At 50.1% G+C, this 15,057-nt stretch overlaps 1 protein-coding gene across 6 annotated transcripts in view; it reads left to right on the top strand.

The window, feature by feature from the left end:
- Nucleotides 1-15,057, top strand: part of B3GAT1 (beta-1,3-glucuronyltransferase 1) — a 43,766-nt gene that overhangs the window by 23,838 nt on the left and 4,871 nt on the right. For 2 of the 6 annotated variants that reach the window (XM_036397445.2, XM_054517094.1), the window contains exons 1-3: nucleotides 2,308-2,585; nucleotides 5,414-5,922; nucleotides 9,394-9,690. In XM_036397445.2, the coding sequence (XP_036253338.2) occupies nucleotides 2,399-2,585; nucleotides 5,414-5,922; nucleotides 9,394-9,690 (993 nt within the window). In that variant the 5' untranslated portion in view covers nucleotides 2,308-2,398. The other 4 variants (XM_036397450.2, XM_054517095.1, XM_036397448.2 and 1 more) reach the window with 4 other exon arrangements.

Raw genomic sequence — 15,057 nt, 5'->3', positions numbered from 1 at the left:
ATAAAAAGAATAATAATATTTATTGAAGGGTCTTCAGATACAAAACAGAGGCCAGGCAAAATTAAGAGAATGAAAAGCAGCTCTATTTATTGAAGGGTCTTCAGGTACAAAACAGAGGCCAGGCAAAATTAAGAGAATAAAAAGCAGCTCTATTTATTGAAGGGTCTTCATGTACATTTAGAGCAGACAAAACCCACCCTAAAATGGACAATGGGTCATGGTTTTCATACTTTTATAAGTTTGGTCCATTTGGTTAAAAAGTGGTTGTATTTATTGAAGAACCTTCAGGTACAAAACAGAGGCCAGACAAAATTAAGGGAATAAAAAACAGTTCTGTTTATTGAAGGGCCTTCAGGTACATTTAGGGCAGATAAAGCCCCCCAGGAGCTGCACCCAAAAATGGACAATTCTAAGCTGATGGAGTGGCTGATTTTTTGTCCAGCTGCTGAGCTGGGAGCTCTGAGTGCCACTCTGAGCTTTGCTGGAGTTTCCTGAAAGGCCACGGGAGTGAAAACCTGCTGGAAATATTCCTGTTGGTGCCTTTTTGGGCTACCTAAAAACAGAGGCCAGGCAAAATTAAGGGAATAAATAGTGCTTATATTTATTGAAGAGCCTTCAGGTACATTTAGAGCAGACAAAACCCACCCAAGAATGGACAATGGGTCACAGGTTTCACACTTTTATGAGTTTGGTCCATTTGCATTTTGGGGGTGAATCTGCCAATTCCAGCTTCAGCTGATGAAGTCGTTGACCCCAAGTTTGCTGCCCCCAAGTCCCTTTTGCTCCCATCTCTGGGCCTGAGGCAGTGAGGTGTCCTTGATTGCCAGGCCTGGAGAGGAATTGTTGTGTCTGCCCCAAATGGGGAAGCAGCAGCTCCCAGTGTGTGTGGAGTTCAGAGTCCTACACTAAAGAACTGCAGGGTCACAAATAGATGGAAAACATAAATGCTCAAATCCTAAGGCATCAGGGAAAATATGGGATTTCTGTGGCCAGGAGCAGAGGTGCAGCCACCCCAAGGGCCCTGCCTGGCCAAGGGAGGATGTGGCAGGTGACAGCCTGTGCTGCTGTGCCCGGCAGTGCCGTGCTTGTGGCAGCCTCTGCTCCTTCCCTGCGCTGGGCTGGTGCAGGGGAAGGTTCTGCTCCGCTGGGATGGCTCAGACACTGCAGCTCTGAGCAGCTTTAGCTCAGCTGACAACGGGGACTTGCCTGACAAGGGGATGCAAAGGGAAAGCAAGGCCCTGGACACGCAGGAGACATCTCCCTGGAGGGGTGGGACCCGGCTGCTGCTCACTGCCTCCCTGGGGTTTGTTCTTCTCAGGAGAGCTCTGGTGCTTTCTGTGCCTGTGAAAAACGCCAATCACGTGTTTTTAAAATTTTAGAAGTTTAATAGTAATAAAATGGTTATTAAAATAGTAATACAATTAGAGTAATAATAATTTGGACAATTTGGATTAGGACAATATGAGACAATAGAGACAAAGAGTTACAGACAGTCCGGGTACCTCTTTCTGGGCAAAAGGCCCCACGTTAACAGAGGATTAACCCTTAAAAGCAACAGCCTGTTGCATATTCATACATCCCATCCATGATGCATAAATTCCATTCAAACACAGGATTCTGTCTGGGCAGTGTCAGCTTCTTCCTCTGAATCCTGATGGTGTCCTGGATCCTGAGTGAGGCAGGCAGAAGTCAGCTTCTTCTGATAAGAGAACAATAAATTCCTTTTCTCTGAAAGATTTAGGTGTCCTGTGGCTGCTATCTGGTGCGAATACCTCATTCCTTTCTTAAAAAATATCCCACTTACATCGTTCCTATTTCAACTACAAAAGTGACCTTTTAACTACAAAACTATTAAAATGTGAATACAGCACTACTAATCAATACAACAAAACATACATAGTAAATATCTGCATAGAGCAGATGACAATATGAACCAGCAGAAACAAAGTTATTTTAACTAAAAAAGTTAATTTTTAACTGTTTTAACTACAGAAGTTTTTAACTATTTTAAAACTATTTTAACTACAAAAGTGACCTTTTAACTACAAAACTATTAAAACGTGAATACAGCACTACTAATCAATACAACAAAACACACATAGTGAATATCTGCATAGAGCCATACAATATGCACTTTTCACAGTGCCTGCTGGCCTTTGCTGTGTGTTGCAGGTTTCCTCTCACATGAGTCCCTGAGGTTCCTGCTGGCAGCTCCAGCAGAGCCCTGCAGAGGTGCCCTCCTGCTCCTGGCTCTGAGGCCCCTCCAAACCTGCTTCTGCAATGGGTGGGTTGTAAGCACTGGTAAGACCCACGAGCCGTGTCACCTTGCTGCTCTCTGCCTCTCTCGCGTTCTCTCGCTCTGTCCTCGCTCCTTCCTGCCCATTTATTTCTGTTCTCCATGTGCTCTGCTGTTCTGTCTCTGGGGTTTTCACTGTCAGGTAATGAGGAGCTGTGGGCCCAGTCAGTCTTGGAGATGCCGAAGAGACGAGACATCCTGGCTATCGTGCTGATAGTTCTGCCCTGGACACTGCTAATCACCGTCTGGCACCAGAGCACCATTGCTCCTCTGCTTGCAGTGCACAAGGGTGAGAGAAACCAAACCAGCCCATGCCAAGCCCGTGCATCCCCCCCTTCGTCCTCATCTCCTCTCTCATTTCATTCCTCCATGGCAGCCATGCTCATCTCAGCTCCCAGACCATGCCCATGCAGGAGCCTCCCCACCCCAGCTCCTAGGGGTTCTTCAGAGGCATCAAACTCCCCACCCCAGCTCCTAGGGGTTCTTCAGAGGCATCAAACTCCCCACCCCAGCTCCTAGGGGTTCTTCAGAAGCATCAAACTCCCCACCCCAGCTCCTAGGGGTTCTTCAGAGGCATCAAACTCCCCACTTCAGCTCCTAGGGGTTCTTCAGAGGCATCAAACTCCACACCATGGGATGTGCTTGCTGCACTTGGAGAGCTCTTTATGGCCTATGCCCAGAGTGCTGCTTCTCTTTGTTCCCTGAGAGGATTCCCTCCCTCCCTGCTGGCCTTTGCAGAGCTCTGCACACAAAGTCATTCCAGCGGGAAAGCTGCAAAAGAAACAGCAGAGGAAACAAAGCTGCCACTCGAGGCAGCTGCTCTGGGAGACCTGAGGCTGAGAGCACTTTTAAGGAAAGCAGAAAAGCAGCGCTCTTGCACTTGAAGGAGAAGGCAAGAGCCAGATCTCACCTGCCTGGGGGAGCTGAAGTGCTCTGAGAAGTTGACTCCACACTCCTGTCACACACTGCAGTAAACACAGCCCTGGCCCAAATCAGGGGCTCCAGGAAGTTCTGAGGGAACCCTTCTGGCCAGAAGCATCCCAGTTTGGTCCTGTTCTTGGCACAGCAGCAGTATCCAAGGGCTATGAGGGCTCTTGGGGGCTGGAAGAAGCCATGCTGCCTTCTGCCACCTTCCTTCTTGGTTCTGCCCTTCTGCTGTGGGCAGGCTGGTCTGGGGGAAGACCAGTTCATTTTCAGGCCCTTTCATCCTCTCTGGTCCCTTTCTCTGAGGGATTCTCTCCCCTTTCAGTGTTTGTCCCCATCCTGTATAGCTGCTTATGCCTTTGCTGGACACTCTGATGTGCAGTTTGAGCTGCAGGAACTTCAGTCTGTCCTGAGCAGTTTTCCCTTTCTCCTGACTGCCACCTCTGAGACTTTGAGCAGGGAAAAATGCCTCTGATCCCTTCTGGAAGGTGGACAGTGTTTCAGAGGATGAGGGATCTCCTGGGCTCTAAAAGAGGACTTTAAAGATGACTAAAAACACACTGCCTGTCTGTACAGCAGTTTGATCAGTGCCCTAAAAGCTGTTTTCTGTCAATGGCCTCTGCAGTTTCAGCACAGAGACTGCTCCAATGGCTCGGTCAAGAACTCACCAATGACCTTGATGAGACACTTCTCTGCTTCTCAGAGCCCCCAGCAGAGAGTGAGTGGTGGTAGAGACCAATCTGAAATCTCTCAAGAGGAATCATTTTGTTCTTGTGAAGCATTTCTGAGATGCTCTGCTCACAGGTGCTGAGAGAGATGTGCACCTGGAGATGGCCAAACAGCAGCACTTCCCCATGCCAGGGCTCACAGCTGAGGATCTGACCTGCAGGGCTTTGCAAACTGCCTCAGGCACCATCCTGGCTAATTACATTTGTGTCTGTGTCCAATGCATTTCGCAGATTTATTTCTGAATTGATTCCAGCTCTCAGAGAGCTCTGCTGTGATGCTGAGGTGCTTTGCAGCACATAGGGCCTGATAGCAACGTGTACCCTGCTCCTTCCCCCAAATATCCACCCCCCTCTGTCAATACCTTGGAGTACAAAGCCTTCATTTGGTTCAGGTATCAAAGCTTTGCTGCTGGAAGAATAACATGCTATGAAAAAGCCATGGGTAATCCCATGCTGGGTCAGATCTAATGGTCCTCTGTTCCTGTTCTTTCTCATCTCAAGTACCTGATGTTGAAAAATCTATGGCTCAAAGAGCTCTGTGCCCACTGGAGAGGCAGCCTTCCATCCTGAGTGGGGGTCCCCCTTCATCTCTGCAGACTGTGGCATTCCCCCTGCCCTGCACTGGAGAATTGCACGTGGAACTTGCACCCTGGAAAAGCAGCAGGTGCATCAACACTGGTTTTCCTCGAGCTGATTGTGAACATTTGCAGGGATTTTGTATGTTTGGATCAGAGTATCCGATCTTTAGGCTGTTCATTGCTCACATCTGCAGCCCTGAGGGGGCTGTTCTGTTCAGAGGCTGGAGGGGCCTTTTTGAGGCAGGTTAGTTAGAGGCAGGGGAAAGTCTCTGCAGGAAAAAACCTACAATTACAGGCTTTAATTTCCACTCTCCATTTCTGCATTTGAAGTGTGCCTTTCCCCACTTCTCTGTGGCTGTCAGAGAGCAGTGGGGCACTGCAGTGTCCTGCCCAGACCGTGCTGCTGGGGATCTTCACTGGCCTGGTGTTTTCCACCAGTTTTTTCTGTGCCTCCCAGTTCCTGAGTGCAGATCTGAGTCCTGCCCCACTGAGCGTGGTGCCCAGAGCCCCGGAGCTCTTCAGGGATGATGGACCATCATTCCACGTGGCTATTTTCTTTATCTAAACCTACTTGCTCTACAATCCTCTCTTTTCTGGGTGCTTTTTGAAGCTGCTTGTTGTGAGCGCTCAGCCCAGTTGTGAGCTCAGCTTGTTGAGCACTCAGCTTGTTGTGAGCTCTCAGGCCTTTTTTCTTTTCAGTGCTGGTTTTCTAGCAGCAGAATCTTCTTTTCTCACGTGTGTTTGTCCCTGATTCCTTTATTTATCCATGCCCTTACCCACGAAAGCCTCCACTCCTGGCACCCACGAGGGTGACCCGCTGGCTCAGCCAGGGGGTGCCGGACGCCCGAGTCCATGCAGCTCTCTCTTCTCTCCATGCCCTTGCCCAGATGATGGTGGTGACTCCCAGCGTGATCTCGCTGCAGGCTTGGACTCCAAGGAATACTGCCTGTCGGACCGGGACATAGTGGAGGTGGTGAGGACAGAGTACGTTTACACGCGCCCGCCCCCGTGGTCGGACACGCTGCCCACCATCCACGTGGTCACCCCCACCTACAGCCGGCCGGTGCAGAAGGCAGAGCTCACCAGGCTGGCCAACACCCTGCTGCACGTGCCCAACCTTCACTGGATCCTGGTGGAGGACTCGCAGCGCCGCACGCCGCTCATCACCCGCCTGCTGCGGGACACGGGGCTCAACTACACCCACCTGAACGTGGAGACCCCCCGCAACTACAAACTGCGAGGGGACATGAGGGACCCCCGCATCCCCCGCGGCACCATGCAGAGGAACCTGGCCCTCAGGTGGCTGAGAGAGACCTTTCACAAAAACAACAGCCAGCCCGGGATTGTTTACTTTGCTGATGATGATAACACCTACAGCCTGGAGCTCTTCGAGGAGGTAAGGGCCTGATGGGGGCGTGGATGGGGCTGGTGAGCCTGGGGAGTGTAGGATGGTTGTGGTGAGCCTGGATAAGTGTAGGAGTGGAGTGGTTGTTCTATCTATCTAGGATGGGGCTGCTGAGCCTGGGGTAGGACGGTCGGGATGGACGGAGATGAGAGATCTCTGCAGCCAGGTCATGGAACTTGGGGTTTATTGCAAAGGGCCTGGGTGCAGGGCCCTGCTGGGAGCTGCCAGCCACAGCTTGGAGCAGGACTGAGAGAAGAGAGGGGGAGAGAGGATGAGAGGGTGAGAGAGTAAAAAAGGTAAGAGCATAAAAGGGTAAGAGAGCGAGATTCCCATTACACTACAATAAATCATCTTCTGTGTTGAATATTCTAATTCTCACTAACTAGCCTAGTACAAGATACAAATCCTACAGCATTTACATACAGCCTACAAGAATCACTACATTAGCATCCTGTGTTATATTTTAAACCCTAAAAACTCCTCTTTGGGCCAAGCTGTAGGGTCTGCTCTTACCCTTGGGCCTGTCTGCAAGCAGAGGGTGTTGTTCCATCAAAAGGGGATCACCTTCAGCCAGCCACACCATTGTTTTCCAGATGTTCAGTAACTGAGTTATCTCAAAGCTTGCTTTCATTTCAATCTCACTTACAGTTTCCATATTCTCAAGATATTTTGCTGGACAATCATATTGATAAGGCTTTCCTGTTTCATCTTCCCCAACAGGGAAGGGGTGAGGTGTAAGAGGTTACAGTATGGGTGAATGAAGGTGGTATGGAATGTAATCTTATCCCCTAAAGAGTTGCAGCTGAGCCAATTACTAAAGATTAGGAGCAGGCCTGATGTTAACAGGCCACACCTGTAGCCAATAAGAAGAGTGTTAGAAAAGAGTGGCTTGGTGGGAACTGGAGTCAGTTGGCTGCTGTGAGGACAAGGATGAGTTAGTGCCTAGAGGAGCTGCCTACGAGAAACATGGAGGAGGTACAAAACTCTGGTAATACGGAACCCTTGCAATGCAGTGATAATAGAACTCTTGCAATGTAATGACAGCAGTGAGGGATGCTGTGGGTGAGCTGAGGAGATGCTGGGCTCCACAGCCTTCCCAGGACATCTTGTTCAGAGATGTTCCCTGTGCTGGTCCCTGCCTTGCTGCACACACGAGGAACAGGAGTTTGCTGGAGCTTTTTGTTCCCCTCCTGGAAAAGCAGAGCCCTTCATACACTGCCTGGGGGAGGGATGTCTGTGCCAGGAGATGTGTCCAGTTTTTTCCCCCTAGAGCAATTCCTATTCCAGCACTCAGTATGACTCTCCCAGGGTGCTATCAGCAGGCAGAGGGGCTGAGATCTCTCCCTGAATTTGGCAGCTCCAGGGCTGATTTTCAGCATGTCCTGACAATGTGGTTGGGCTTGAGCAGGGGAAGATTTGCTGGGCTTTCCACCTTTGCTCTTTGTTCCAGCCCAGCTGGGGCTCCACATGAGCTCCTGTCTGCAGGTTTGAATGTTCTTACTTGGCTTCTAGCTCAGAAATTACTTGTTCCCTTGCTCTCTTGAGGCCAAACTCTTTCACCAAGGGATGAGAAAGGAGGATTGCTTCCTTCCCCACCAGCTGCCTGTTTTCATACCAGGGATCTCCTATTTATTTCCACACGCATGCCTCTTTCCCTTCCCCAATGGCTTTCACTTTAGCTTGCACAGCCACAGGAATGGCTTTGGAAGCTGAGAGTGAATTCAGGCTGAATTTCTTTCTTCCCCTGTCCCCTTTGAGGCTGGCTCTGGTGGCATCTTGAGACAGACTCCTCACATGAATAAAGCAGAAAGGGTTCCTTCATTCACTCCTATGCTGTGCTCGTAGAGGCTTCTCCTCTCAGATGTGTCTCTGCAGTTAAGGTCACTGAGCCAAGGAAATGTGCTGTGAAATGCAGGAGACACACATTATTGTTCCCTGTGGACAGGGGCTGCCGTTAGCAGCTGTATAATGCAGAAGGGCAAGTGCCAGAGCTCTTCTGCTCTCGTTTGCAGTAATTAGCAGTGATGAGATTAGCTCTGGGAGAGCCCTGATCTAAGAGAGCGAGCTGAGAGCAGAGATGGAGGCTGAGCCTGCCAGGGAGCAGGGCAGGCTGCTGAGGGTGAGGGCATTCAGAGCATCTGCCTTGGCCAAAGGGGCCCCTGGTGGCTCTGCTCCATTTCTGGTGGCCACAGGGAGCAGAGGCACCCTGTTCCACAGGGCAGGGCTGTTCTGCCTGCTGGCAATGTCCACAGAGGCTGTGCTTCCCAGTTGTCCCCCAGGCTGGCAGCTGCAGTGCCCCACTCTGGAGGTGCCCTTAGCCTTACATAGCCTGAGACTGCAGCTTAAATACCTTAGTAGAGACCACCTTTCTTCCTAGATGTGCCATTCCTGCATTTCCATGAGGCCTTGGACAAGGTTCTTCCCTCCTGGGTTTGCCCATGTGGAGCCCAAGAGTTGGACAAAAACCCCACTCATAAATCCCAGAGATTTCAAACAAACTTCTTCCCGCCTTGCTCGGGCAGGATGATGCTGTTAGAGTTATGAGGAAGAAGTTGATGATGACCAGACAGAATCCTGTGTTTGAATGGAATTTATGCATCATGTATGAGGTGTATGAATATGCAACAGGCTGTTGTTTTTAAGGGTTAATCCTTTGTTAACGGGTGTCCTTTTTTATGGGCCTATGCTGCCCAGAAAAGGTACCCAGACTGTCCATAACTCTTTGTTTCTCTTGTCTCATATTGTCCTAATTCAAATTGTCCAAATTATTATTATTACTCTAATTATATTGCTATGAATTAATACAGCATGTGTAAAATACGTACTTTATGATTGGCTTTTCAGAAATATTAAAATGAATATTATATGTGTTGTGTTAGAAAGTAATGCTGTATTAATTCTCTCAAGTAGTGCGTTAAATATAGATTTAGGTTATAACAAAATGTTAAAATAGAAACTATGCTCTGTAGGATACTTTTTTTCTAAAGAAAGGACTCGCACTGAGATAGCAGCCACAGGACACCTAAATCATTCAGAGAAAGCAGATGTATTGCTCCATTATCAGAACTTCTTCCCGCCTCGCTCGGGCAGGATGACGCCGTTAGGATTATGAGGAAGACGTTGATGATGAACAAACAGAATCCTGTATTTGAATGGAATTTATGCAACATGTATGAGATGTATGAATATGCAACAGGCTGTTGCTTTTAAGGGTTAATCCCTTGTTAACGGGTGTCCTTTCTTTGGGGCTATCACAAAATCCACATTTTTCACACTCTGTGTGTTTTCCTGGCAAATGCGCAGCACCCAGAAGGTGTTGGTGTGGCCCGTGGCCTTCATGGGCGGCCTGTGCCTAAAGTTTTCATACAGGCAGAACTTATTTCACATATATTTTATTTTAATATCTGCAAAAAGCCAAGCACAGCATACCCATTTTTCACACCCTGTGTGTGCTCGTGGCAGATGCGCAGCACCAGGAAGGTGTCGGTGTGGCCTGTGGCCTTTGTGGGCGGCCTGCGCTACGAGTCGCCCAAGGTGAACGCGGCGGGGAAGGTTTACGGCTGGAAAACCGTCTTCGACCCGCACCGGCCCTTCGCCATCGACATGGCCGGCTTTGCTGTCAACCTCAGGCTCATCCTGCAGCGCTCCCAGGCCTACTTCAAACTGCGCGGGGTCAAGGGCGGCTACCAGGAGAGCAGCCTGCTCCGCGAGCTGGTCACCCTCAGCGACCTCGAGCCCAAGGCTGCCAACTGCACTAAGGTATGCTCTCGTCCTGCTGCGGGGTGCTGGGGAGCCAGAGGGGCAAGAAAACACAGTTTTCTCCATCATTCCATCACTTCACAGAATCACAGTATTGATATTTACCAATACAGCCAGACGGGGCATGCCTGAGCTTGTCTGGCCCTGCTGCTGAACCAAACAGCAGCACTGTGGTGTTTCACCCCACAGACACTCTTTCCTGGCTGGGTGTGTGGTGTTTCACCCACAGACACTTTTGGCTGCCTGGGTGTGTGGTGTTTCACCCCACAGACACTTTTGGCCGGCTGGGTGTGTGGTGTTTCACCCCACAGACACTTTTGGCTGCCTGGGTGTGTGGTGTTTCACCCCACAGACACTTTTGGCTGCCTGGGTGTGTGGTGTTTCACCCCACAGACACTTTTGCCTGCCTGGGTGTGTGGTGTTTCACCCCACAGACACTTTTGCCTGGCTGGGTGTGTGGTCTTTCACCCCACAGACACTTTTGCCTGCCTGGGTGCTGCAGCTGGGCACGTGGGGACAAGTCCAGGCCTGCAGGAGCTCTGGTGGTGCTGGGATGGAGCTTCCCCCCATAACAGGGGCTGCTCCTCAGGTTTCCCTCTGTGGAGAAGCTTTAAGGTGACGGTGCAGGAAAGGAGTCGGTTCTGATGGAGGGTTTGGATCCAGAGCTTTATTCTGGCCCTCAGGCCTCTGAATGCAGCACCAGCTCCAACAGAACTCCCTGAGCCCGTGGCTGCTGCTCCTTTGAACCCCTGCCCAACCCCTCCTGCAGCTCTGGCAGCCTCGGGGCTGTGCCCGTTCCCTGGGGAGCCTGGGCAGTGCCAGCGCCCTCTGGGGGAAGAACCTTTCCCAAAATCCAGCCTAAACCTGCCCTGGCTCAGCTGCAGCCATTCCCTGGGTCCTCAACAGAAAGAAGAGGGATCAGTGCCTGTCCGCCCACTGCCCCTCATGAGGAGACTGCAGATGGCTGTGAGCCTCCCCTCAGTCTCCCCTTCGCCAGGCTGCTCCTCTGTTTGGAGGGAGCACAGCTCCATTTCAGGGAAGCTGGGAATGGGGGATTATGCACTAAAATGTGTGGAGGGCACTTAATCTCTTAGTGGTTGCAGAGACCTTGAAATGCACTCTTCTCTCCACTGTAATTGTTCTTCTTTCTTACATTAACCCTTAAAAAAATATTATTTTCAAGGTGGGCTTTCCTGTGGCCTGGCTGATCCCCTGGAGCAGGGAGTTCCATGGGTGAAATGTCTGTTATTTCATGTGAATTCCTGAGTGGGGTTTGAGTGCTGTGACACGCTGGGGTTTGCTCTGTGGCCCCTGGGAGCTGTAACCAAGGAGCAGGGAAGGGCTGCTCACACAGGCTCTGCCTTGCTGCCAAGTTGTCTTCTCCCTCCTGACATCTCTGCAGTATCTGTGCTGTTGGTGCCCACAAAAACCTGGATCTTTCTATGTCAGAGATAACACAGAAATGTTGTAGTGCCTGGGACATTGCTGTGAGCTCCAGGAGGCTTCCTGGAGGCTCCATTTGGGGGGATTTCACTGCTTTTAGCTGACTGATCAATGTTGCCTGTGCACGTGGCTGGGTCAGGGAGCAGGACCCTGTGTGCTAAATAACACAGAAACCACGGATGGCTCTTCTCCTGAAAACTTCCCAGTCTGAGAGGAGAGATGAATCTGTCTGGGCTGACAGGGACCGTGGGAGACACCATGAGACAAAGCTGCTTAGAGTGACAGGCGTCAATCACAGCCCATGAGCCACAGAGGTGCTGCCAAGGGCTTTGAAGCTTTGGGAATGGGTTCCCTAAATACTGGAGGTGTGCTGGGGGTCCCTCTGAAATCAGAGACCCCTGTGTAGCACTCTCACACCTTTGTCTGTTATAAACATCAGCCAGTCTGATTTAGAGAGTCTTTATTTCTTAATTACCCTCACAGAATTGTTCTTTTATTGTAAATAAGTTGTTATCGCCAACAGCCCCAGTGTTGGATCCAGGTCTCATCTTTTCTGGGATAGAAGGAAAATGTGGTTTATAGCCTCTGCCTGATTTCCATGTGCACTGCTCCAAAGCCATGGAAAAAACCAGGAATCTGAATGTTCAACAGTGCTCTCACAAGGAACCCAGGAATGAGGAGGAGGAGCTGAGGGGAATGAGCAAGTCTGGGCTTTATCAGATACCTGCTGTGCCTCTCTGAATCCACATTTCTGTGGTTATGGCTGTCCTACACCAGTTCAAATAACCCAACCAGCCTCCCAAGAAAGAGGAAAGAGTTTGGATTAAAATTGGATCCCTGTTCCTGGGCTCTGTGTGGAAATAAACGTGTTTCCAACAGGCAGGAGGGATGGACAGGCTGCTTTTACTCTGCGTACAGAGGATCAGGGGTGTTTACCTGATCTTCCCTCCATAGGGTGTTTACCAGGGTGTTTACCTGGCCAGTTATGCAGTCTTTGGTCCATTGTCCTTGCTGTAAACAAATACCTGCTGGAAGGAAGCTCTGCTGAAAGGCTGGGGTGGGAAATGACAGCCCTGGAGGAAGGAGAGGAAGGAAAATGTTGTTTCCAGGAGGGGGAAACAAAGGGTGCTGGAGCCAGGCAGGGCTGAGCCAGGTCAGGGATGGGAGGAAGCAGCAGGGATTGCTGCCCAGCACTGGAAGCAGACTGAGTTTCCTTTCTTGGCTGGGCTGGGGGGAGCTCACAAGGCTCCTTGTTGTGAGCTGAATGCTGTCTGCTCCTGGCAGGCTCTGAGTGCAGCTTTGCAGCCTCCATTTCCCTGGAAATCTCCATTTCTGCTCTTACTCACCTGTGACTGGGTTCACAGGGGTCTTAGGATGAGAGAAGAGGCGAGGATCTGACTCCATGTTTAGAAGGCTTGATTTATTATTTTATGATATATATTATATTAAAACTATACTAAAAGAATAGAAGAAAGGATTTCCTCAGAAGGCTGGCTAAGAATAGAAAAAGAAGGAATGATAACAAAGGCTTGTGGCTCAGACAGAGTCCGAGCCAGCTGGGCTGTGATTGGCCATTAATTAGAAACAACCACATGAGCCCAGTCCCAGATGCACCTGTTGCATTCCACAGCAGCAGATAACCATTGTTTGCATTTTGTTCCTGAGGCCTCTCAGCTTCTCAGGAGGAAAAATCCTAAGGAAAGGATTTTTCATAACAGATGCCTGTGACACTCACCCCTTTTACCAGGACAAGAGTCAGGGCCAGCAGCAGAGAAGGACCAAAGCCAGCTGTGGTCTGGGCTTCTCTGAGCCCACAGCTCAGGCTCCTCTCTCCCCCCTGTGCTCCCAGCACTTGTCATGCTTTGCTCCTGTTAAACACAACCACACACCTGCTTTGCGGGGAGATTTACATTAAAAATTATGATGTGCTTAGACAGAGTCATTAAGGGGGGATCAGAGGAATATGTAAGATAAGCACAGACATCTGTTCTCCAAAAATGCTGCCTTCCCTGTGTGCTCTGCTGGTGCTGGAAATGTTGATCAGAATTCAGCCCACAAACACACACTCCTGCAGAAAGCTGAAGTGTAGGCCAAAGATCACGTATCATGCTTATTTTGTTGGATTTGGGAACTGCCCAAAATGAAGGAGAAAGTAAAGGAAGTTGGTGTTATTTGCTGAGGAGAAAGGTATCCCTCCTTATGAGGAGGGAAGGATTGGTTTATCCTGGAGCTGTAAGGAAACAGGGCTTTGCAAGGGTTCTCTGTATTTGGATTTCTGCTGTTTGTGCATTTCCCCACACCCCCAGATCAAACCATCCTCTCTTCAACCCCTTGGCACAGGAGAGAGGTCTGAGATTTGGCATTGCTGTCAGGCTGGTGGAAGGGGAGGACATTCTGTTCCCCATTTTCTTTGGACAGCCAGGGAACAACCTGCAGTGAGCTCAGGCAGGGAGGACTGAAGCAGAGACAGAGGACCATGGGCACCACAATGCCACAGCTGGGGACATTTTATTGTCAGGCTGCAGAGCAGGGAGCAGAGCTGCCCTGTCAGCCTGGTGTCTCTTTTTTCCCCATTCTGTAGTTTCCATTTCAAACAACAGCAATTCCTGAATCCCTCCTGGGAGGGTCTGCTGGAAACCCTGTGATCCCTCCCACTGCAGGTCGGATACTTCTGTTTGTTTTTTCATCTCCTGTTGGGAGACAATGAATTGTTCTGCTGTGGAGATGGAGCCTTGTGACCTCCTAGGTCTGTTTTGAGTCCTGTGACTCCAAATGTCAGGCCAGGAATGAGTGGAAGGGTTTTGCAGTAGTGTTTTTAAAGGGGGGGTCCCTGGAGTGATCTCAAGGGTGATGTATGAAGTGATGTATGAAACCACTGCTCAGGAAAAGTCAGATATTTGGTCCCCCTCACTGTTTGGTCCCTCGTGAGAGAGCCAAAGCTTCTCTGAGGCATAAAACACGCTGCTTGTTGAAAAAAAAAACAAGCACTGGCTGAAAGGAAAAGCAAATGTTTCTGTAGTAAATGGTGACCTACCTCCCACGTTAAGGAGCACAGCATGGAAAATGGTAAAAGCTGCTGTATCAAGCTGTAAACTCTGAAAATGGGTCGGTTTTAGCCCATTTGATCTGCCCTTTTTGGCATTTGGCTGTAAGAGAGCAGAAGTGGGCTCCAATTGAAGCAGAGCACTGGTGCTGTGTGGTTGTGTTGCTCTGCTGCTGGAGTGGGAGTGAGCCCTGGGCCAGAGGAGGGCCAGCAGTGCAAAGGGCTCTCTCTGAAGGGGAGAATTGGCTGCAGGATTTCTCCAGCACCTTTTAAATCCTTTCACCATCACTGCAGAGCCCTGAGAGCCACTCATGAGCCCCGCTGGGTTTTGTCTTTTCCCGGGCATGCAGTGCAGTAATTGCAGCAGTGGGGAGAGCAGGGCTGGAATCAAGGGTGACTTTGATGAGCAGGCTCTGAAGTGCTCGTGGGGGATGATGAAATGGATTTTTGGACCCACTCCAGCCAGCAGTTGGTCTCTGCTGCTTCAGTATTAGCAGAGATTTAAGCTCCACGCAGGAGGTGACTGCTCCATCAGAGAGGAATTTGGTCAAACAAGGTCCTTGGGAAGGGAGGGAAGGTGCTCTGCTTGAGCCAGGAGGGTTTGAAAGGGGCTTTGTTCATCCCTCAGAAGCAGAACGTGGCCTGGTTTTTCAGGAAGGCAGGCACTGGGTGGAAGAGGTTTGCAGGATTGGGTGTGCAGGGGATTGTCATGGCAACCAGAGGGAAACCCCACGAGGTGGGAAACAGCCAGGCACAGGTGAGGGGAAGCAGGAAACCTGTTTGGAGAGGATAAAGCTGCAAGGAGGAAAGCAATGAGGATAATTGAGTATTTTAAGCAGCTTCCAGACCGTCTGAGCACAGCAAGTAGAAACAATTTCCTA

This window comes from Molothrus ater, chromosome 22, assembly GCF_012460135.2.
Source record: "Molothrus ater isolate BHLD 08-10-18 breed brown headed cowbird chromosome 22, BPBGC_Mater_1.1, whole genome shotgun sequence".
Lineage (NCBI taxonomy): Eukaryota > Metazoa > Chordata > Aves > Passeriformes > Icteridae > Molothrus > Molothrus ater.
Note: the sequence above shows the minus strand (reverse complement) of the source record. Positions and strands in the feature narration are given on the sequence as shown.